The sequence below is a fragment of the Lithobates pipiens genome, unplaced genomic scaffold (genome assembly GCF_037356315.1).
Source record: "Lithobates pipiens isolate NorthernLeopardFrog02 unplaced genomic scaffold, aLitPip1_a1.2 Scaffold_18, whole genome shotgun sequence".
NCBI classification, from domain to species: Eukaryota; Metazoa; Chordata; class Amphibia; order Anura; family Ranidae; genus Lithobates; species Lithobates pipiens.
This window is the reverse complement of record NW_027507758.1, coordinates 176,596,533-176,621,301: the sequence shown is the minus strand read 5'-3', so window position 1 is coordinate 176,621,301 and position 24,769 is coordinate 176,596,533. Positions and strand designations below refer to the sequence as shown.

The following is a 24,769-nucleotide window of genomic DNA, read 5'->3' as shown; positions in this document are numbered from 1 at the left end:
CAAAAAGATCCATGTCTGTAACGCCCCATTTTTGGCATATTGACAGAAAGACTGGGGTAAAGGGAGCATTCTCCTGGGAACAATTGTTAGCGACTCAAGTAGTCTGCCTGCCAATTCCCCATCCCTGGAATGAAAACTGCCGATGGGCAAGGTATGTTTTCTGTCCAAGGCGGAATATGATTCACCTCTCTCTGGGCTGCACAACTTCTCGTGCCCCCTTGGTGATTGATATAATTGGCATTGTCGGATTGGATCCTGACAAGATAATTCCGTAGTGTCCAGGCCTTAAGGGGCCAGGTGTAATGCCCGAATCTCTAGAACATTGATGGGAAGGGTCAACTTTGATTTGGACCATCTCCCTTTGGACAGAAGCTTCTTCCAGGACTGCTCCCCAGTCCAGAAGGCTGGCATCTCTTACTACTTTCCAGGTAACCGGTAGAAAGGATTTTTCTTTTTGAAGATTTTTGGACATTAACCACCAATTGAGGCTCTGGCACAGTTTGGCGGATAAACGCATCGGGAAGTCCAGAGTTTGGACCTTCTTGTTACAAGTTGACAGGATTCTGTTTTGCAGCAGTCTTGTATCTATGATCAGCTTTAAGTACTGCAATCTCCTTGATGGTTTTAAGGAGGATTTTTCTAGGTTGAGGATCCAACCTAAAGTATTCCAGGTAGCTGATCAGACTTTGGTTTAAACGGGCTACCGATTAATCAAGAGTAGATCTTCTAAGTAGGCTAGTACTGTTATACTTTGAGCCCTTAACCTGGCTAAAGGAGGAGCCAAGATCTTTATAAACACTTGAGGTGCAGTAGCTAGCCTGAAAAGGTAGAAACTGGAAATAAAGATTTTCTACTTCGAAGTGTACAAATTTCTGGTGAGCAGGGAAGATCGGCACATGTAAATAAGTATCCTTGATGTCGATTGATGCCAGAAGTTCTCCCCCTTGTAGGAAGGAGACTACTGATCGGATAGAGAAAAAACGAGACGGGAACGCATGGAACTCCAGCTTGTACATTGGAGCTACTGAGGGAGTCCCCTAATCGTCTTGTCAGATCCTTGAGAACTGCAGAAGAATTTCCCCAATTGAGCGAACGGGTGCCTCCTCATAAGGAGGCTTCAGTGTCTTGTAGGTTTCCTTCTCCAAGACCTCTTTTGCCCCTGGGGTAAAATCTGTGGATTACCTTTTGAACCTGATGCCTGGAGGCTGATGCCCCTGGCACAAGAGAAGGAGCTTTAAAAATGAAAATGTATTTACTCCTTTACTTAAAACGGCAAAAGGGATTAATTTTCCCACTAGAATTTCTTTGGATGGATTATCCAATCATTTTCAAATGCATTTAGCTGTTTGTGTTAACAATGTGCACAGAACAGTGTATAGCACCTTGTATTCCCAGGCGGTCTCCCATACAGGTACTAACCAGGCCTGACCCTGCTTAGCCTCTGAGATCAGACGAGATTGAGTGCTTTTAGGGTGATGTGGCCATAGGCATCTCAACAGTTGTGTGTTTGGCTAGTTTATAAGCTAGTACCTGCATGAGGACCTTGTGGAGGTTCTACAATAGAAACTCACAAAGTAATTATTGCAAAAATAAAGCTGCCGGATCCTGGGCCTACTGAGCAGGGTACCAGAACACCTGTTAAACTGGCCTCACAATGATTAAAGAGGAAGTAAACCCCTTCAAACCACTTTGACCTACAGGTAAGCCTAGATTAAGGCTTACCTGTAGGTCCAAGCAATATCTCCTAAACCTATATGGTTTAGGAGATATTTGCCCGAAAATGGGCACCGCTGTCTACGGCGCATGCGCCGTAGACAGCGGCGCGCAGGCGCACTAAACGCGGCAAATTCAAGAATGGATTTGCCTAATTTGTCGACTCCTGTGCCCATGCGCGGGAGTGACGTCATCGCGGCTTCGCCGAATGGCAGAGGCGGAGCTGCGAGACGCCACCAGCAAGATGGATGCGGCGGACTACAGGGATCAGCGGCGACTTCGCTGGCTCCTGTGTCAGGTAAGTGACACATAATGAGCTACTATGCGATGCATAGTAGTCCATTATGCTTTACCTTTGCAGGGAAAAAAAGAGGAAGTAAACCCATCAGGGTTTACTTCCTCTTTAAGCAATTACTGTCAGCACAGTCTGCTCAAACTGCCAGAGTAAAAAAAAAAAAAAAAAAAAGTTTTTTTTTTGTTTTTAACAGGAATTGCAACATTTTATCTGTTGGATGCCTCCTAAGCATTTGAGCATTGTCTGATAAACAAAAGCTCTTATTCACAGAGGATATAGCAGTGTTAATTGCTGGTATACTCTACTTAGTGAATTTTCTCCACCATAGGATAAAGTGTACAAAAAAATTTTTAGGAGGAAAAAAAAAAATTATAATCTGGGAGATCCTCTCAGATACATAAAGGCTTTTCCAACAATAAATGGACAGTTAAAGGATCATAAATGTGGAGAGGACCATACAACAAGAAATTGCACCATCTCATGATTGAAACCAGCTGATTCTCCAACATTTGGCACCTCAGAAGAAGAGTCATCAGCCTCACCACAGTCCCCTGAGGAGATTAATCTTCTGCCAACCCTAGCTCCTCAGTTTGAGGGTCCTGGGGAATGGAAGAGAACCTGTGCGATTAAAGTCGCTAAACTTTTTTTTAAACCCATCATGGCTGAGGGAAAAAAGATCTTTTGGTAAAATACACAGGGACTGCAGTGTTGAAAACAGTTGCAAACATTTCATGGCCTTGATGCTCATTTTGACCAGCCACTCCCTCTCAGGGGAGGATGCCATTTGTAGAGAGGCGTAGAATTTCGAGAGCTTGAGGGGGACTCTTTTAGCTCTATTTTGGGGGTGTTTTAACCCTTCTTCTGACCTTCGTACCTCTGCTTTGTGCATTGGGCTATCAGAAGCAATAGCATACACTGCTTGAGCAATAGTCCAGCCACTGCCGCTGCTATTAATGCCAAGCCTCATGCAAATAGTAACTGTTAAGCAGGAAATGCCTGTGTCACCAAAACCTCTTTCATGCTGCCTTTGCTCTCAAGTCTCTGACATAATTTTGCAGTCAGCACAAATTGAGTTATTTTTTTTAAAAAACACACTTGCATTGGAGGACGCTATCGCATAGCTAAGCCTTGCCCCCACCTCGCATTGCACCCTCCCCTTTCCTTTCTCTTTCAAAAATAGTTTTTCCACACAAGCATGGGCCTCCGATCCGACAGGATCGGCTTGTAAGTGAGGGAGGGATGGCATGGAGGAGACCTGGAAGCCCCCCCCCACCCCCACCCCGTGCAGTGGTAGTGAAAGAAAATGGCATTGCCGTTTTCAGTTCTCCCTTAGCCTCATGAAAAGTTCAGCCCAGGTGGGGGTGTCTGGAGGAAGCAAAGACCCCCCAAACTTACCAGAGGTCTGTCTGCCTGCTGGCTGGAGAAAAAGTCTGCTGCTTCTGTGACACAGCGTGATCTCTGAGCAAAGCATGAGAAGATGCATGCTCTATACAGCCCCCAGTGGTGACACAGACATAACATTTACTTTAAAAGGAGATAATTCATAAGAACATTTTTAAATTTCTTAGAACAACTCCACTTACCTTTCCCGTAGTAGGGTTTTCTGTGGTAAACCAACAGACCCAATGTTCACCCTTCACGGTGGGTTCTGTTAAACCTTCAGGAGCTGGGGATCCTCGAGGAAACCCATAATCCTGGACCTGCAATAGCACATGGGCAGTAAACTTTATGGCCTTAATTTTAAAAAGTACAGGATTCTGGGGTCCAACTCTCAAAAGAGAAGCATTCACAGGCCAAATCCTTGTTTCTTTGGACAGGAGGCCCGGGTACCATTAAGTTCGGCCAGAAAGACACCTTGAGTGGATTTGTCTGCATAGCTAGCCCCAAGCTAGGATTGCAGATCAGTACATCTTTACTCCGTGACCAAGACCGAGACACTGGCGAAAAAATTGAGGTACTCAGTAGTGGGAGGGGTTATATAGGGAGTGCACTTTTAGACTTAAGGCGTGCCAGTGTCCATCACCTGAAGGTGGCCTATAACCCACATAGTAACTATGGCTCTGTGTCCCCTGATGTATGAAAGAAAATTATTTTATCTAAATCTTCAAATAGAAGTATGGCAAAAAAGTGGATGCAGCATCCTACCCCCCCCCCCCCCCCCCCCCCAATCAGCTCTAAAATTGAGAACTAAGCGATCAAAAAACGCAGATTGATCAGTTCTCAGTGTTCCATGAGCAGAGAGCGGGTGACTGTCATTTACCAGCTCTCTTCTCTCACCCTTCAGCGCTCAATGGAGTGCTAAGTTGTGGAGGGGGGAGCGGGAGAAGCTGGCTCAGGTACAGGCTTCTGGGTAGATTACAACCACATGGTCAGGATCTTTTCATAGCCTGGATCAGCTCTGTGCTGTCAAACTGCACTCCTGTGATCCCCAGAAGTATAACCAAAAAACATGAGATGTCCCTAAGAAAAAAGTAGGAAAGGCAAGCAACAAATTGGCAAACAGAACTGGGCAAACAGGCCCAAAAAACAACATGGGTCAAAAAGTTCAGACTGTCGTTAAAAAAAATCTGGTGGCCAAAAGCTGCATCTGCAAAAGTTTCTAAGTCCACCTGGTAAAACAATGAGTATGAACAGAAGACAAGGTGGTTGCTGTACACAGTTGGTGCCTATTGCTGTTTAATGTACAAAAGGGCTGGAAGAATGGAGCAGTGGTCTTGATGGACTGGAGAGTAGCTGCAATAGTACACGCCAGGAGCATCCAGAGTCATCAGTGTGTCCACAGGCTGCAATAACAGGTGAGGGGCAGGCCTCAACATGTTTGAGGCCCCGTCTCCATCGGCTTGATCTAGCACTCTCCTTTATGGTTTACATGTCTTGAGGGGACCCCATAGCCATCAAGGAGCTGCCGATGACTGCACGTATTTTCTTCCATCAAGCTAAACACCCTCCTGCATAGGTCTTCTATGGATTTTAAATGACTACTTGTGTGCCAGAGGAGCGCTAACTCCCCTGCTAATTTAACGAGTGATTTATGTTGCTGCAAGGGGGAGCCTGATATTTTTTATTTATTTTTAAATACAAGGGAATGTGGAGCCAGAAGCCTTAGAAAAAGAATGGATAAAGCCAATAGTTGCCCCTTAATTTAGGGATACTTAGAGCCATTTGCAGAATGGCCAGAATGCAAGGCATAGAGTAATCTCTGGGACTGAAATGACTGTTCACCAGGCAAAATAAGATTTTCAGGTACAGATCTTCCTGGAAGTGGCCTTTCTGGCTTTTAGCAAGATAGAAATCAGACACTGAAATCCCTTTATCATTTAGAGCCAAGGTTTCAACAGTGATGCAGTCAAAGCCAGAGACTAACAAACAGGATAAAATTGAGGACCTTGGAATAGGAGATCTGCACAGTTTGTTGTACAGTTTTTGAAAGGGGGTGACTTCCCTCCACTCAGCTTTAAATAAAAAGCTCTCGTACCCCTTTTATCTGGCAGCTCGGATGAGCTTTATAAATTCTGGACTTTGAATGGATGTAGAGAAGACTGAAGATGATCAGGTACAACTCATGTAGGAGCATTTGTTTCATCTCTATCAAGTGAGGCCAATCACTTCACTGGGTATATGTAAGGGTTTACAACCACTTTAAATTGTCCTGTGGATATTTTCTGACAAATGACCAGCAGATAAGTCCTTCAGAAGAAGGTAATCTAGACAGCCCATGACTTCAATGCCCTGGGTTCTGAGCAGAGCTGCCAAGACCTTTGTGAACACTGAGCAGAGGATAGGCCAAAGGGGAGTGAAACATTAAGTAGAAATCTTTGAACCTGTCTTATGGAGGTACTGGCTCAACAACTCCTAGGACAAAAAGGTAGTTCAGGGCCTTTTGCAAATCTAACTGTCCTTGGGCAGTATTTCGTTCATTTGAAAAGAAAAAAGTGGCGAGGAAACAGAGTTTTGAACCCCCTTGAAACCCACTGCTTTAGGACATATGTGATACAGGCAAAACTCACTCTTAAGAGTAAGAACGCTTCATTATGAAGAGGGTTTTGGAAAAGGTTTTTGTGGGCCAATTATTGTGCCAAAACAAAGGGCTGAATTTAGGCTTTGAATCTGAAGCCTTGGTAGAGCAGACAGGTCCACTGCATTTTGAGGAGCTATGGGCTTCTGAGGAATAGGTTAGTGGAATTTTCCTTTAACCAGTTGCCGACCGCCGCACACCGATGTACGTCGGCAGAATGGCACGGGCAGGCATAAGGGCTTACATGTACGTCCCTTGCCTCCCGCGGGTCGGGGGCCCGATCGGGCCCCCGCCCGGTGCCTGCGGCGGTCGGTTTTCGTCCGGGAGCGATCCGGGACGAGGGGGCGGCCATTCATTCATGGCCACCCCCTCGCGATCGCTCCAGACGAATAGAAATCCCCCGTGACATCACTTCCTCTCCTGTAATGTAAACACAGGAGAGGAAGTGATGTATTCTCTCCTCCGTGTCGGTATTTTTCGTTCCGACACGGAGGAGAGCGGATCGGTGAGTTGCACCAACACTCTACACACACAGTAGAACATGCCAGGCACACTCACACCCCCCCTTTACCCCCCGATCACCCCCCCAATTACCCCTGCCCCCTAGTCACAGTGACACCAATGTTATTTTTTTTTTTATTTTTTTTGCATTGGTGTCATTTGTGACTGTAATAACTGTTAGGGCAGTTAGAGTTAGCCCCCTTTAGTTCTAATGTACCCCCCTAACCCCCCCAATAAAGGTTTAACCCCGTGATCACCCCCCGTCGCCAGTGTCACTAAGGCTGGGTTCACATTGCAGCGGTTTATGAGAACGAATGTGATTCGCACCGCACTGCAAATCACATCCGATCTCTGTGCGATTCGAGTTCAGCCATTCGCCGCACCCGCCGCAAATTCGCACGGGACCCTTTTTTTGGCCCGCAGCAGAATCGGATCGCATGGGTGTTCACACCATGCGATCCGAGTTTGCAGATCGCACTGCGATATGCGAACTGATCTGGGGGTGTCAGTAACATTTCACTGACACTCCCAGCAGTTCGCATAGGGCAGTGTGAACTGCCGCCGGGAGGCATGCGATGCGGGAACCCGCCGCGGATTCGCGGCGTTTCCGCATCGCTCCAGTGTGAACCCAGCCTAATAAGCGATCATTTTTCTGATCGCCGTATTAGTGTCACAGGTGACGCTAGTTAGGCAGGTAGGTATTTAGGTTCGCCGCAGCTTTTTATAGCGCCAGGGACCCCCATATACTACCGCATAAAGCCCCCTGATTGCCCCCTAGTTAACCCTTTCACCAGTGATCACCATATAACTGTTACAGGTGACGCTGGTTGGTTAGTTATTTTTTCATAGTTTCAGGGCACCCGCCATTTATTACCTAATAAAGGTTTAACCCCCTGATCACCCGGCGGGTGTCATTTGTGACTAATAACTGTTAGGGCAGTTAGGGTTAGCCCCCTTTAGTTCTAAGGTACCCCCTAACCCCCCCAATAAAGGTTTAACCCCGTGATCACCCCCCGTCGCCAGTGTCACTAAGGCTGGGTTCACATTGCAGCGGTTTATGAGAACGGATGTGATTCGCACCGCACTGCAGTGCAAATCACATCCGATCTCTGTGCGATTCGAGTTCAGCCATTCGCCGCACCCGCCGCAAATTCGCACGGGACCCTTTTTTTGGCCCGCAGCAGAATCGGATCGCATGGGTGTTCACACCATGCGATCCGAGTTTGCAGATCGCACTGCGATATGCGAACTGATCTGGGGGTGTCAGTAACATTTCACTGACACTCCCAGCAGTTCGCATAGGGCAGTGTGAACTGCCGCCGGGAGGCATGCAATGCGGGAACCCGCCGCGCATTCGTGGCGTTCCCGCATCGCTCCAGTGTGAACCCAGCCTAATAAGCGATCGTTTTTCTGATCGCTGTATTAGTGTCACAGGTGACGCTAGTTAGGCAGGTAGGTATTTAGGTTCGCTGCAGCTTTTTATAGCGCCAGGGACCCCCATATACTACCGCATAAAGCCCCCTGATTGCCCCCTAGTTAACCTTTCACCAGTGATCACCATATAACTGTTACAGGTGACGCTGGTTGGTTAGTTATTTTTTTATAGTTTCAGGGCACCCGCCATTTATTACCTAGTCTCACTAGTGTACCCCTAAATTTAGGGGTGTCTACTTTCCAAAATGGGGTCATTTGGGGGGGGTTTGTGCCATCTTGGCATTTTATGGCCTTCAAAACTGTAACGCCCTTAGAAAGCCTGAAGGCGGTGCTTGGTTTTCGGGGCCCCGTACGCGGCTAGGCTCCCAAAAAGTCCCACATATGTGGTATCCCCGTACTCAGGAGAAGCAGCAGAATTTATTTTGGGGTGTCATTTCACATACGCCCATAGCATGTGTGAGCAATATATCATTTAGTGACAACTTTGTGTAAAAAAAAAAAAAAATTTTTTTTTTTGTCATTATTCAATCGCTTGAGGCAAAAAAATAAAATATTCAATGGGCTCAACATGCCTCTTATCAATTTCCTTAGGGGGTCTACTTTCCAAAATGGGGTCATTTGGGGGGGTTTTGTACTGCCCTGCCATTTTAGCACCTCAAGAAATGAGATAGGCAGTCGTAAACTAAAAGCTGCGTAAATTCCAGAAAACGTACCTTAGTTTGTAGATGTGACAACTTTTGCGCAAACCAATAGATATACAATTATTGACTTTTTTTTACCAAAGACATGTGGCTGAATACATTTTGGCATAAATGTATGACTAAAATTGAGTTTATTGGATTTTTCTAATAACAAAAAGTAGAAAATATCTTTTTTTCAAAATTTGCGGTCTTTTTACGTTTATATCGCAAAAAATAAAAATCGCAGAGGCAATCAAATACCATCAAAAGAAAGCTCTATTTGTGGGAAGAAAAGGACGCAAATTTTGTTTGGGTACAACATTGCATGACCGCGCAATTACCAGTTAAAGCAGCGCAGTGCCAAAGTGTAAAAAGACCTCTGGTCATTTACCAGCAAAATGGTCCGGTCTGAAAGTGGTTAAGGAAATAAAGCCCTTCCTTCAGTGACCTTTGAAAAATTGGTCAATTGCCTCAAACAGACTTTTCCTTTGGAAGTGCATAAACGTGAGGCGCCTTTAGGTGGCAGCTGACTGCTTGGTGACAAGCTTTAAGTTATAACATTCTGTGCATGTGAATAGACATAAGAGCGATTCTGGAAACTGGTCTTAGGACATGTTCTAGGTCATCCACACAAAAAAAGCACAAAATTCAGTTGCTTTAGATTGCTTTGTAACTGCATGATTCACAAATACAGGGATATGTTGATTGTGCATTGCCCTAGTCCAGTCAGCTGCAGTTTAATGCAAGGAGATGGCCACAAAAGCAGGTTGCAGTCCTGGGGCTTAGAGCGCAGAGAGAGCCTTTCGGTGTGTCTCAAACTTTCTATCTGCAGAATCTTTGAATGGACGAATATCTTCAATGGGTACAGCAGGTGGTTTGTTAATAACAGATGACAGGATCAACCACAGGAATAGCCCAGATAGAGCTTGACAAAGACTTTGAGGTGAATGAAAATCTTTTCTGTTTTGACCCTGTCGTCATAGACTGCACATTCTGTTAGTGAACAGGGAGCACTTTGCTTTTGAATGCATCCAAAAGGTGCATGGCGAGACAGAGTAGTATCAGGCTGCATAATGCTAAAGCTCTTGAGGATGAAAGCAATGCATTTTTTTATGTTAGCAAGCATGCTGCTTGAAGCTCCCACAGCAGCATGGGGAAGGTAAATCTTCTGCAGCTTCCTCCGGTACTGCCCCAATAGCCTCTTTCCGTTCTGTGTCAGACATCACTGTTAGAACTGGGTGCTGTTTCCGGTTCAAGGAACCCATCATCACTCTGAGGTGGACTTTTGTGTGGGACTTTGGAAGAGAGAATGTTCACCTGACTCCCTTTTGCTTAGTGTCTGCCATAAATTATTATATATTTTTTTGGACAAGACAATAAAACGTAACAAAACTAAACAAAAAGCACTCTATTATGCAGGGTTATAGTGCAGATAAAAAGTGCACATTTGATTCTGTAATTTGTCTCATTTAAAATGACACCAGCATATTTAATTCTGGTACAAAGCAGTACAATTTACTGACATCACAGGCTCCCTGGACAGGTAAGTGTGCTTATTAAAAGTCAGCAGATACAGTGTTCGTAGCGGACTAAAAAAAAAAAAAATGAGGATAATAAGGAGTTAGAGTAAACTAAGGGTTAGGCCCCTTTCACACATGCGGATGGTATGTCCGTATTTCATCCATCCGTTTGCGGATGAAATACGGGCCATACATTCATCCCTATGGGATAGCGGGTGTCTGCGGATCAGCATCCGCAGACACCCGCTATTGTCCGCCTCCGCAACTGTCCGATTCTGCAGACGGAGGAAAATCCTATTTTTCTGTCCGTCTGCAGAGCGGATCGGATGAACACGGAGACACGGTCCGTGCTCGACCGATCCCCATAGAGGAGAGCGGAGAGCTGACAGGGCGGTCCCCACACAGTGTGCAGAGACTGCCCTGTCCGCAGCCGGCTCAGCGGGGACAACGGAGCGATCCCCGCTGAGCGAGTGGATCATCACGGGGCGGATCTTTACTGATCCGCCCCGTGTGAAAGAGGCCTTAATATGAGGTTAAAACAGAAGACCGTTTTATTAAAAAAATAAAAATTTTACTTGTCAGGTTGTTTTACCCAACATCCTTTGCTGATCAAAATTGTTCCCTTTGATCTGCAGATGAATTAACGGAATGATACAAAAGTAACAATATATGTTACACTGTATCTTTGCCTAAGCAAGCATTTATGAACCCTGTCAGACTGCTTTTTTTGACAGCTGAAGCTGCTGACCCTTTCCCAGTAAACAACCATGCCAGACTTTATTAATCAAAACTGACTGTTTACCTGGAGGGGTTCCTGGCAAACAGGCAGAGAGACTGGACATGCTACACACATCCTGTGTACAATGATGACTTTTTTGGGGCTCGTGCAGCACTCCCAAAGTTTGCAACTAGTTAAGTGGGACTGCACACAGCTTAAAAAATACACCCAGCAAAGATTTTTGGCCTGTAGCTTGGCATAGTCTGCTGAGCACAGACTGCGGGACTAAAACCGTGTTTCCCCAAAAGTAAGACCTACCTTGAAAATAAGACCTAGTTTTAAACTGCTAGAATTCTCTCTACATTATATAATGAAAAAGTGTGCGTTTTTGTAATCAAATTGAGTCAAATACATTCAGTACAGCGGAGCTCGGCTGATTACACGCTGTTCTCCTCTTCCAGCTGTCAGCATAAGATTTTGCCCCCCCTCTGCAGTGCTCGCAGTGGAGAAGACAGTTCAGATGGGCCATGGAAGTGCCAAGCAGTGATCAGCTGATCTGCCACTGGGCTCCTCTTCTGCCAGCGGGGGATCTTGGGCCCCCTCTCCCTCTGTAGTGCTTGGAGCAGGGAAGACCACTCAGGCGGGCCATGGAAGAACTGAGCAGAAGGCATTTGACACAATTAGATTACAGAAACACTTACATTACTAATGTAATAGAGGATTCTAGCATTTTACAACCAGTTTTACTCTGTTCACACTGGGAATTCCTGACAGGCAGGGAGAGAGAGGGGGAGAGAAGAAAGCACATTAAATGGCAGGCCCTACCCGAAAATAAGCTTTGCTGTGTTGTTGGTTGCTAAAATGAATTTAAGACCCGGTCTTATTTTGTTAGTATTGAATGTGGAACAGACTCTTTAGCAGGGATTGAAATACTGGCTCATGCGTTTTGGCCTATCCATTGCAGTGGAAACCAAAGTACAGAACAAATATCTTTACTAAGACCATTTGCTTTGCTTAGACAAGACAGACATCTTTGAAATGTGTGGCAGTTTCATCAACTATGCACATATAATAAACATGTGATGGTTTAGTTAACAACTCAGCCTTTCACTGGCAAAATCCCAGGCTTACCCAATCCCACGTTTAATAAAGATAATACATAAAGGACTTAATAATGAAATATACTTACAGGACAAGGAGACTGCAGAAACATTATTACTTTCTCATCCTCCAACATTAACTGCAGAAAGAGTCTTCGGATGAAGCCAGAAATATTGCCTGATGCTGGGAGATTTCCACGCTGTGGTGAAGACTGGAACAACTCACAAAGAACCTGTAAATGAAAGGCCATTCTGTTTATATTAAGTATCCTCAAATTCTGTACTAAATTCAAATATTTTAAAACTGTAAATTTAAAATATATGTCCTTTTTTACTGCAATACAGCAACTGACTTTTTACTCAAGTAATAGTATACTAAAAGTAAAGAGAATGCAAAAAAAAATAAAAAAAAAAAAAAAAACACACTATATAGCTCACCTAAGACTTACTTAAAGTGGTTGTAAACCCTTACAAACCACTTTGCCTTACAGGTAAGCATAGATTAAGGCTTACCTGTAGGTCCAAGAAATATCTCCTAAACCTACATGATTTAGGAGATATTTACTAAAAGGCAGTCACCGCTGTCTACGGCGCATGCACCATCAGGGTTTACTTCCTCTAAGTAAACTACTGCTTGCAAAACACCTTTAATTTCCTTGCTCTGACATAGCAGTCCAGAGGCCATGCTGAGGCAGAGAACTAAAAAGTGCTCCCAAATGGATAACACCACCCAATAAAGTTTTTTTTTTTTCCCCCACGTAAAAGGATTGTTCTTCTGAATGCATAATTTATTAATGTGGACTATTTAGATGAAATGATTCTAAACAAAACAGTAGCAAGGGCAAAATCACTACTGTACTAAAAAAAAAAAAAAATCCAAACATCTTTCCTCATCTTAAACCCAGGTCAGGCTCAAATATATGCAGCACCAGAATTGCAGTGAATTCTGAGCGTTTCCTGCACCACATTGAACTCGCACTATGTTCATGCAATGTGTATTAATCTTAAATTTATGAATCCCCAAACAGGTTGCAAAATGCAGCGTGATTGGAATATTGGGTCACATGCAATCAGATTCCGGTGCAGCTATGAAAAAAAAAAAAATGAAAAAAAAGGGGGGGGGGGGGGGGGATGCCTGCGCCTTTTTAATGTGGTGCAAATGAGTTCATACAAAATGAATGGGCTTATATTGCACTGCAAATAATCACATGAGATGTGAAAAGGAATGCGGTACAATTCCTATCGGAATCACATGTAGTGTCCCGCACTGCACAAATGTGAACCCAGTCTAGCATCTGTTTCAGAGCATCAATCCTATGCAAGCTGGGGACTCTTTGAGGGTCTCATTAGTATTAGAGAATTTTGCACTTATTTCACTAATGCAGGTGTAAACCTCCTATTCCTATTTTTTCATAAAAGGAAAATAAACAAACATACAGCCAAAACCTTTTTTCTTACTGTTGAATAGTGTGAAAAAAGGAAGTACAACTCTGTCAGGTTTTTATTGCCATCTGTGGCTCTGTTAAGAGACTTCCTATGACCACCTATTCTAACAGCAACATTGAAATAAAATGCTTTTCTTTAGCATTTTACAGGAAGGCTGGAACCTCTGCTGGATTTTTTTCCCCTTTCCCCGGTTGCAGATTTTACCAGCATGGTCAAACTATTGTCAATTGGTTAAGAGGAGGGGGTAAATCTCTCCAACAGAGTCCCAGGAAAGCTACTTAATCAAAAGTATGTCGAGCTAAAACCTTATATTTTTTTTCCAGTTTTGGATTGCATGGACAGGATTAAAACTAATGCCTGTTTTTTCTGTCAGCTGCTAAATATTTTCCAAAAAGCTTTGAAACCATTCACTCCTACCTGTGCCATTAATCTCTGGTTGTTTGGATGACAGGATATGCACTGCAAAAAAAAGGCCACAGTTGCATTCTCCACGGCAGTTCTTTGCTGGGTAGTAAGTCCATTCCCTGCTGCGGAAGTCAGTAAAGTGCCCCTTGCATTGGCCTGTTGAGATCCATTCATATGAACTGCCGAAGTTGCTCCAGAATGACAAAGTAAAAACAAAAGTGCTGTCCACAAGGGGTTAACTTCGGCACCCCCTAGCCAATCCTTCATAACATGACTATTGCCAACTTCAGTCAGAAACCTGAGAATTGGTGCCACCAAGTCTGCCGTTACTGGCATCCTACTAAAGTGCAGGGAAGAATGTTGTCGCCGCAACCTCTCTTGTGTGGCGTCCATAGAGGCAGCACTGTCTGAACTAGATATGTGTGTAAAACAAAAGTTCACCAAGCTTCTAACAAGAAGTGATGGTAAACCAGAGTCCAGCAGTTGCTTGATGGCTTCAGGAGACTGGGATGCAGCAGCGAGTGTGGCCAGATGCGACTCCGTAAGTGTGAGAGGTGCTTGTGCATTTTTAGAGTCATCTGTAAGAGCAGCATTAAGATCTTGCTTTTTGCTGTCATCTGTAATGGACAGTCTGTGCTGGCTCTGTATGGGTGGAGGGGTAATTCCCATCCAGCCCATAAGCAATGAAAAGTAATTGGGGTGAATGTGACACATAGAGCAGAGAAGACCATCAACAGCTTTCTTTAATACCATGTTGCAGGGTAAAGACATAGACCAGTTATGCAAGGACCTAAAATAGATAACACATTGCATTATAAACTACACAGATATGCACTTGCATAATGTTTTACATTTTTAAAAAATTCTATAGTCATAAAAAGATAACAGTATTAAAAAACGGTTTAAGGAAGCTATCAAATTAAAATAAGGAGATATCACAATCTGATTTCAGTTATACCTTGCAAGTTTATATATACACACACACACACACACACACACACACACACTCTGTGGCCTGCATTCTGCAACCAATTCATAAAATGATAGTCATGTTGTGATGCAATTTTCACCACGTCAGTAACAACCCATGCAATCCATACATGCAAAGAAATCAAACAAAGTTCAGAAAATCGGTCATGTGTAATAAAATAGAAAGACACTGAAAAAAAAGTTTTGAACACACTAACTGAAATGTATTTAATACTTCGTACAAAATCGTTTGTTGGTAATGATAACTTCAAGATGCCTCCTGTATGGAGCAACTAGTCGCATACATTGCTCTTGAGTGATTTTGGCCTATTCTTCCACATAGTCTTCAAATCTTGAAGGTTCCATGGACCGCCTCTATGAACTCTGATCTTTAGTTCTTTCCATAGATTTTCTCAGGTGATCAGCTGGGCCATTCTAGCAGCTTTATTTTCTCTTTCTTTAAAACCACTTGAGAGTTTCCTTGGCTGTTTGTCTGGGATCATTGTCTTGCTGAAATGTCCACCCTTGTTTCATCTTCATCATCCTGTTAGATGGCAGCAGATTTTTATCAAGAATGTCTTGGTACAATTTTCCATTCATCTTTTCTTCAATGACATGAAGGTTGCCAGTACCGTATGTTGAAAAACAGCCCCACATCATTATTTTGCCATCTCCCAACTTCACTGTCAGCATGGTGTTTTTGGGGTGATGTGCAGTGCCATTTGACCTCCAAACAGCATGTATTAAGGCATCCAAAGAGTTCCATTTTGGTCTCATCTGACCAGACTACATTTTCCCAGTATTTCACAGGCTTGTCTAAATGTTGTGCAGCAAACTTTAAACAAGCTTTAACATCCTTTTTCTTCAGGAATGGAGTCTTACGTGGTGAGCGTGCACATAGGCCATGGCGGTTGAGTGCATTACTTCTTATTTTCTTTGAAACAATTCTAACTGCTAATTCTAGGTCTTTCTAAAGCGCTCCACAAGTGTTCCTTGGCTCTTGAAAAACTAATTATTTTCACTCATCTTTTAGAAACATTGCAAGGAGCACCTGGTCGTGGCCAGTTTATGGTGAAATTATGTTCTTTGCACTTCCAGATTATGGCCTCAACAGTGCTCACTGGAACATTTAGAAGTTTAGAAATCATTCAGTAACCAATGCCATCAGTATGTTTTGCAACAATAAGGTTGCAAAATACTTGAGGGAACTCTTTGCTTTTACTCGTGAGATGTTTCTTGTGTGACACCTTGGTAATGAGACACCTTTAACAGGCCATAAATTGAGACTGAACCAGCTGATATTAATTTGCACCAACAAGGGGGCAGGATTGCTTGCTAATTACTGACAGATTTCACCTGGTGTCTTGGCTTTCCATGTCTTTTTGCAACTCCCTGTCAGTGTCGTTCCATTTTATTACACAACCTAATTTATGAACTTATTTGTATTAGGGTTTCACAATTTGCAGCAGTTTTTGTCCGCTCTAATATGCCTATACCATTATGCTAATATATGCATCTTTGTTATGTACCTATGGTTCTTTTATTTGCACACCATTTGTATGTCAGTTTTTTTTTTAAATGTTATAATACATTTCTGTTTATACACGTCCTTACTTTTTTTCGTTGGGCTGCTATAATCCCATTATATTGGGGGATTTTTCTTACGTATTTCTATTAGGGATGACGACCCATGCCCTTATAACCATACCCCCTCACCTCTATGGAACCAATTTGTTTTGGTTTCTTTGTATGTATGGATGGATTGCATTGTTTGTTACCGACATGTGGTGAAAATGTAATGCCAAAACCCCCTTTTAGAAAAATATTTACCTAGAAAAATGGTCATGCATTCTATACTTAATTTTACTCACTGTATCTCTGTGTAACAGGGCAGAGAACACTGACTAGAGTAAAGGCATAGATTATATACACAGTAGAGCTGCACGATTAACAGTCAAGAATTGTTATCTCGATCTTGACTGAAGTGTTTCCAGATTCTTTCTATGCAAAGAATTCTCTCTGCTCTTCTGAAGCCACAGCCATCAAAAGAAAGGAAGGAAAAAACTGAGCAGTCTGCCAAGAATCAAAACATTCTCTATAAACCTTTTTCTGACATTTGTTGGTCTCAAGTTAAAATCTTTTTTTTTGCTAGAAAATTACTTAGAATCCCCACCAAACATACATACACACATATATACACACATATATACATATATATATATATATATATATATATATATACACATATACACACACACACACTCATATACACACATATACATACAGTGCCTTGCGAAAGTATTCGGCCCCCTTGAACTTTTCAACCCTTTGCCACATTTCAGGCTTCAAACATAAAGATATACAATTTTAATTTTTTGTGAAGAATCACCAACAAGTGGGACACAATTGTGAAGTGGAACGAAATCTATTGGATATTTTAAACTTTTTTAGCAAATAAAAAACTGAAAAGTGGTGCGTGCAAAGTTATTCGGCCCCTTTACTTTCAGTGCAGCAAACTCACTCCAGAAGTTCAGCGAGGATCTCTGAATGATCCAATGTTGTCCTAAATGACTGATGGTGATAAATAGAATCCACCTGTGTGTAATCAAGTCTCTGTATAAATGCACCTGCTCTGTGATAGTCTCAGGGTTCTGTTGAAATCGCAGAGAGCATCATGAAGACAAATTAACACACCAGGCAGGTCCATAATACTGTTGTGGAGCAGTTTAAAGCCAGATTTGGATACAAAAAGATTTCCCAAGCTTTAAACATCCCAAGGAGCACTGTGCAAGCGATCATTTTGAAATGGAAGGAGTATCAGACCACTGCAAATCTACCAAGACCTGGCCGTCCCTCTAACCTTTCAGCTCAGACAAGGAGAAGACTGATCAGAGATGCAGCCAAGAGGCCCATGATCACTCTGGATGAACTGCAGAGAACTACAGCTGAGGTGGGAGAGTCTGTCCATAGGACAACAATCAGCCGTACACTGCACAAATCTGGCCTTTATGGAAGAGTGTCAAGAAGAGAGCCATTTCTCAAAGATATCCATAAAAAGTCTCGTCTAAAGTTTGCCACAAGCCACCTGGGAGACACACCAAACATGTGGAAGAAGGTGCTCTGGTCAGATGAAACCAAAATCCAACTTTTTGCCCACAATGCAAAATGATATGTTTGGCGTAAAAGCAACACACCATCCCCACTGTCAAACATGGTGGTGGCAGCATCATGGTTTGGGCCTGCTTTTCTTCAGCAGGGACAGGGAAGATGGTTAAAATTGAGGGGAAGATGGATGCAGCCAAATAAAGGACCATTCTGGATGAAAACCTGTTGGAGTCTGCAAAAGACCTGAAACTGGGACGGAGATTTATCTTCCAACAAGACAATGATCCCAAACATACAGCAAAATCTACAAAGGAATGGTTCACAAATAAACGTATCCAGGTGTTAGAATGGCCAAGTCAAAGTCCAAACCTGAATCCAATCGAGAATCTGTGGAAAGAGCTGAAAACTGCAGTTCACAAACGCTCTCCATCCAACCTCACTGAGCTCGAGCTGTTTTGCAAGGAAGAATAGGCAAGAATTTCAGTCTCTCGATGTGCAAAACTGTTGGAGACATACCCCAACCGACTTGCAGCTGTAATCGCAGCAAAAGGTGGCTCTACAAAGTATTAACGCAAGGGGGCCGAATAATTTTGCACGCCCCACTTTTCAGTTTTTTGTTAAAAAAAAGTTTCAAAAATCCAATAGATTTCGTTCCACCTCACAATTGTGTCCCACTTGTTGGTGATTCTTCACAAAAAATAAAAATTTTATATCTTTATGTTTGAAGCCTGAAATGTGGCAAAAGGTTGAAAAGTTCAAGGGGGCCGAATACTTTCGCAAGGCACTGTATATATATATTTTTAGTAGACACCCTAGAGAATAAAATGGTGGTTGTTGCAATATTTTATGTCACACTGTATTTGCGCAGCGGCCTTTCAAATGCAATTAAAAAAAAAAACTAATTAATGAATTTAAAAAAAATAAAATAAAAAAAACACACTAATCAGTAAAGAGTTAGCCCATTTTTCTTTTATAACGTGAAAGATTTTAGGTCACGAGAACCATGATCTTTTTATTCTAAGCAAAAAAATTGTGATTCTCATTTTCACCAGAATTGTGCAGTACTAATACACAGTAATGTTTTAAAAAGCAATATGGTATGGCTATACTGTTCCACTGATTTATACACATCACCCATAAAGATACATCTCACCATTCAAATACATAAACATACACCGATATTGTGAATTCTATATACTTACTCGAACAGTTCTCGATTAAGCAACCCAGGCAGGTCATATTCAACAGGAAGCTCATAGCTGTGCCACAAAATTGCTGCTACACAGTGCAAATGAGAGGGGGATGGCATAAGAAGGCCAAACTCTCTAGAAGAGCTGCTTGGTGGAATGAAGGTACTACGACCGCTCCTTTTATGTGATGCCACTCTAGCGGAATCGCTCACCCATTTCAGTAGTGCTTGGATTCTGCAGGATACCAGTATAAAAAAAAAAAAAATAAAAAAAAAATACATATTAGCATATACATTTTATCATGCTTACAAGAAAAAAAATAAATCTGGAATTTCTCTGCAAACATTCATTTGCAAAATCTTGGCAGCAGTGATTATAGTATACAGGGATAAAAAAAACACAGGAAAATGTGTATTTTCTAGACGCACTGCATATTTATTTTGGCCCCGATTCATCTTCTCTACAATTAAACTTGTGGTTTGTAGTTATTCCTATTATACATGATTTATATAGGGGCAACAGTTTACGCAGTACTTCACAACATAAGGGCAGACCATCCAATTACAATACAGTTTATTGCAATAGGAATCAGAGGGCCCTGCTCGTTAGAGCTTGCAATCTAAGAGGGAGGATCAAGAGATACAAAGGATGGAGAAAATAAATGTACAGTTGTTAGGTGGGGGCCGGATGGGCCTCTTAGAGGAGTTTTCAGGGATCGCCTGAAAGTGGACAGAGTAGGAGATAGTAAGACAGATGGGGTAGAGTTTCAGAGAATGAGAAGGTCTTGGAGGAAGAGAACGATTTGGTTGGTATTTTGAGACTTGGTTAGTGACGTAGCTGGGGGCAGAGTTGTGGATGGCTTTGTAAGTTGTTGCTAGTATCTTGAATTTAATGCTTTGTGTGAGCAGCGGCCAGTGGAAGGATTGGCAGAGAGGGGTAGCAGACACTAAGCAGCTAGTAAGGTGGGCTATGTAAGGGTAAGACAATGAGGAGGCAGTTACAGTAATGGAGCCTGGGGATGACCAGGGAGTGAATCAGTTTTCATAAGTTTTGTGGTGTCATTGGTTAGAAAGGGGTGCATTTTAGAGATGTTGTGAAGGTGGCAAGCTTTGGACAGTGGTTGGATGTGGGGCCAAAGCATTGATTTTGACAGAGAAGTCAGAGGAAAGGGCACGTGGGGGAGAAATTATTACGAGCTTGGTATTGGATCAATTGAGTGATACCTTGATCCCTGTTTAAAGAGGAAGTAAACCCTAATGGGTTTACTTCCTCTTTTTTTTCCCTGCAAAGGTAAAGCATAATGGACTACTATGCATCGCATAGTAGCTCATTATGTGTCACTTACCTGACACAGGAGCCAGCGAAGTCGCCGCTGATCCCTGTAGTCCGTCGCATCCATCTTGCTGGTGGCGTCTCGCAGCTCCGACCAATGACAGCGGCGAAGCCGCGATGACGTCACTCCCGCGCATGCGCACGGGAGTCACGTCTCGCAGCTCCGCCTCTGCCATTCGGCGAAGCCGCGATGACGTCAATCCCGCGCATGCGCACGGGAGTCGACAAATTAGGCAAATCCATTCTTGGATTTGCCGCATTTAGTGCGCCTGCACGCCGCTGTCTACGGCGCATGCGCCGTAGACAGCGGTGCCCATTTTCGGGCAAATATCTCCTAAACCATATAGGTTTAGGAGATATTGCTTGGACCTACAGGTAAGCCTTAATCTAGGCTTACCTGTAGGTCAAAGTGGTTTGAAGGGGTTTACTTCCTCTTTAAATCTATTGAACAATTTTCTTTTGAAAGTCTATGGCTAAAATATGAACCATTTTTTTGAGGGAGACAATGGCTTTTACCTCACTGAGTATTACAGCATGTAAATCATGTGTTCAGATGTTTTGTTTAACTTTGTATTGTCTGTTTCTGAACCATAGCAATTGTAAGCCACTGCAATGCTTCTGAGATAATTCTGTGCTGATACCACCAAACTGACCCGATACTGTGTTTCGGCCTTGCGGACAGAAATTTCTCCAGATTCTGGCAATCTTTTGATATTATGTACTGCAGATGATGATGATATAAAGTCTTTGCAATTTTACATTGAGGAACATTATTTTAAATTGTTCAAAAATATTTTGATGCAGCGTTTCAGAGACTCTTACTCTCCAAGATGCACTTTTTATACCCAATCATGTTACTGACTTTGTTGCCAATTAACCCAATTCATTGCAATATGTTCTTCCAGCTTTGCCAGCATTTTGTTGCCCTGGCCCAACTTTGAGATGGGTTGAGGTCTTAAATTTCAAATTTAACTTATTTTTTTCTTAAACCGGTACATTTTCTCAGTTAAAAAAAAATAATGTTTTCTATTGTGAATAAAATATTAGATTTGCAAATAATTGCATTCTGCTTTTTTGTGGATTGCACACAGCATTTCAGCTTTTTTGGAATTGGGCTTTTACACCCAAAAATCAGGAATTTTGGTTTACCTGTCAACTTCTTTACTTGGAGTTCACCACAGGTCACAAAGGACTTCATATTCATGACTACTTGGGATGTTCCAAAGCAGGAACCATGAGAGGTGGGAAAAAGAAAAGGCCAAACATGCCCAAAACAGGGTGACCACCACTAATAAGCCAGCAGGAAGATCTTTTGCACAGCTGGTGTCCCCAAAGGTGTGAACGCCTACCTGGTAAAAGCTTTGTAAATCTGTGAAGGAAAAACCATGTTGCAAGCCTTACAAACAAAAAAAATAAAAAAAGTGAAGCAAATTATCAGCACTACCTTAGCCTCTTAGCCTGGTGGACTGGCTCAACTGAAACCTGCAAAGCAGACAAGACCAAATACAGGCCCCAAAAGGGACAAAGCGGAGCACACTGGCAGAACAATCTGTGTTACACCTTGCACAAAGGCTTTTACCAAGGAATGAGACAATAGGTCTCTGAAACAAGCCAGACAGATCTCCACTCCAGATTGGAGGAAAAAACAAAATACTGTCAGGGATAAAACGTGAGTCTCACACCAGGGGAAATGAGCCTACCATGAATACCTTCCTGGAGGTCAAAAATCTTGCCTTGAGGAGGATAACAACAACAAAGCCAGCAGCACTTCTATCCCTCAGGATTTGGCCTTCAAACAGCCATACTGCCAAAGCCACCAGCTGTAAATAAAAGAACAAACCCTGTAACAGCAAATCTGGCCAATCTAGGCGAGCCCATGCTTGTCTGTCAAGAGATTTAAAAAGCCCACATACCATGTTTTTCTTGGCCAAGAAGTTGTGATCATAATCACAGAGATGCCCTCCACCTTTATCCTGTGCAATAGGCTAGGAAGAAGTTGCATTGGAGGAAAGGCAAGACTTGTTTGTGATCCCAGACCTGAAGATTACTGGTCTGGGATCACAAACAATCTGGGATCTGCCCGTGCCATGTCGCTTAAGCCTAAGAGTGCATGCGCGGGCTCTGGCAAAGTGGGCTGCTTGACCGATAGCTCTGCGCCGTGGCCGCTGACATCCCTCATATTCAGCACCCACAGCGGGCTCTCTCCATCCCCTGGTACACCCGCTGTTCCCAGGGACCACTACATATCTTTTATGGCCGGTGCCGCTGAGCCTGGTCTCATCTGCCGCAGACCACCCAAGCCTCCCAGCTGAAATCCAAGATGGTCTGCCGGGCCTCAGACTCAGCCATGAGGTAGGCCAGGCCCTGCTGCTGCAGAGGAGGTAGACCACCAGCTAGAGAGGAGCCAGGGCATGCCCCCCCCCCCTCACCCCAATTACTGATCACCTGGCTCCCAGAGACTCTGCAGCCTCCACAGAGTCCCTGCTAGAGCATACCCCGGATGACCTTTTAGACTTACAGCAGTCATTACAGGTCCCTAGCCCTGAGTTACTATCTGCAAAGCCTTAGGAGCTATCCTTGGACATGGGGACTTGGTCGCTATTAACATTTTCTGGGCTGCTTTAACAAGGACTAGCCAAATCGGCTGCTCAGATTACCACAGATATTAAAGCAGACATCCAGGGCTTGGGTACTCGCATTGATGAAGTTGTTGATGCTCAGCTGCAGGTCAATATCGCCTGCACAAAACACATTCAGGATCTGTAAGAGCGGCTAGATGGGGTCCTTGCCAAAATTGATATTGACAAATCTGGTCTCTTCCTTTTCCCCTCTAGCCAATCTCCTCAATAACCAAGCCTTTCCCCCTGGTTGAGACCCTGAAGATTTTCCTTGGTGGCGCCACAAGGTTTTGTACCACATTGGTTTCACGCTAACACATTGCTAGTCACGGCTGAAGATGCCGGTAGTGGAAAAGTTTAAATTTTTTTCAAACTCATTTCCTTCAGTCATTAGGCTTTGATTTATGTCAGGACCCCAAAGTGACCCCCTATGGGAGTGGTGTGAGCAGGATGGACAGAGGGGAGGGATATCCATGATCTACCAGCTCTTACTTAACTGTCAAACTACTTTACATGCAGGCATGGGATGTGGATTTAGCGACCTGAGAAAGACCAGGGCCATTGGCACTCCTCCTTTCATGCTGCCAATAAGGGTATACCAAAAGTCTTTGGTGGAGGCAAGCGTTAAGGTCCTTTTGAGAGGGGCTTCTGGAATAAAGTATTTGTGATAATACGGAAAGTAACATATCTACCTGTTCCACAGATACCCTGTATAGCTATTAAATGAAAAATTTGATGACAGTGCACGCTCTACTTAAAGGTCGATCAATTTTATGCTATTTGCTGCAAAACTTGCCATAGCTTGATTCTGGAAGCACCCCTTAGTTCATATTGCAATGTTTAGGCACAAAGTTTCCTGGATATTAAAAAAAAAAAAAAAATCACCTGGCAAGTAAGCTTACGGTTTCCTTGCCTTGGTTTCGGAAGGTATGGGAACCATTGGCTAGTCAACACTGATCTGTAGGAGCCTTCCTATTCTATGTATCCTGTTCAGGACCTCCTGGTTCGAGATGCTTTGCAGGTTCCTATTATGGGTCTCCTCTTCAGTTATCCTGTCTTTTTCCCCCTCTGGGACCTGTAGTCTGGTTTCCCGACTGGGTCCCCTCTCTTTTTATTAACTTTTCTTCTCTTCCTTTACCTGATTGGGTTATATGCTTTCATAGTTGGGGCTAGTCCCCTTTTTTTGCTTCAAGTTAGCATAAAGGTAAACAGGCTGGGACCTTTAGAAGTTGCCATTACTGGACACGCCTTCTTAAAAACGAATTGGATTAGGTCATGGCATCTGCTTCAGCAACCCAGCAGTTTCCAATCTTAACAAGACTTTGAAAGTGATAGTGGCTGAAGTACAGGTCTTCAAAGATGCTATGAATAAGCATCTTATGCAAGTCCTCCTTTGGCTCTGCAATCGGCAGTTGCAGCTGTGTTTCAGGCCCTAAGGTTGGGCTCAACAGATGATGAAAGAAAAGGAAAGAAAAGGATGCTGATCCTGCTGTGAAAAGAATCAGGTGTGTACAGGAGACACTCAGGATTCAGAACTCTATCTGGACTAGGGATAGCTGGTTAAAGCAGACCTAGTAGCTCAGAGGGTCCCCTTCTGACGAGGGAGAATGTTGTGGAGTGTTCTAGTTCCTGCAGAAACCTTGTGGGGAACGTACAGACTACTACAAAATCCCTGCCATGACTTTCAATGGCATCACAGAATCCCTGACTGGATTTTCAGAGTTCCCA

The 24,769-nt window shown here is 43.3% G+C and overlaps 1 protein-coding gene across 7 annotated transcripts in view; it reads right to left on the bottom strand.

Moving 5' to 3' along the window:
- The window catches only part of BIRC6 (baculoviral IAP repeat containing 6), a 597,017-nt gene that overhangs the window by 247,239 nt on the left and 325,009 nt on the right, over window positions 1-24,769 (bottom strand). For all 7 annotated transcript variants that reach the window (XM_077486418.1, XM_077486420.1, XM_077486423.1 and 4 more), the window contains exons 54-56: window positions 19,104-19,325; window positions 13,840-14,617; window positions 12,066-12,209 (exon numbers count right to left, since the gene is read on the bottom strand). In XM_077486418.1, coding sequence (XP_077342544.1) covers window positions 12,066-12,209; window positions 13,840-14,617; window positions 19,104-19,325 — 1,144 coding nt within the window. The remainder of the gene's footprint in view (window positions 1-12,065; window positions 12,210-13,839; window positions 14,618-19,103; window positions 19,326-24,769) is intronic.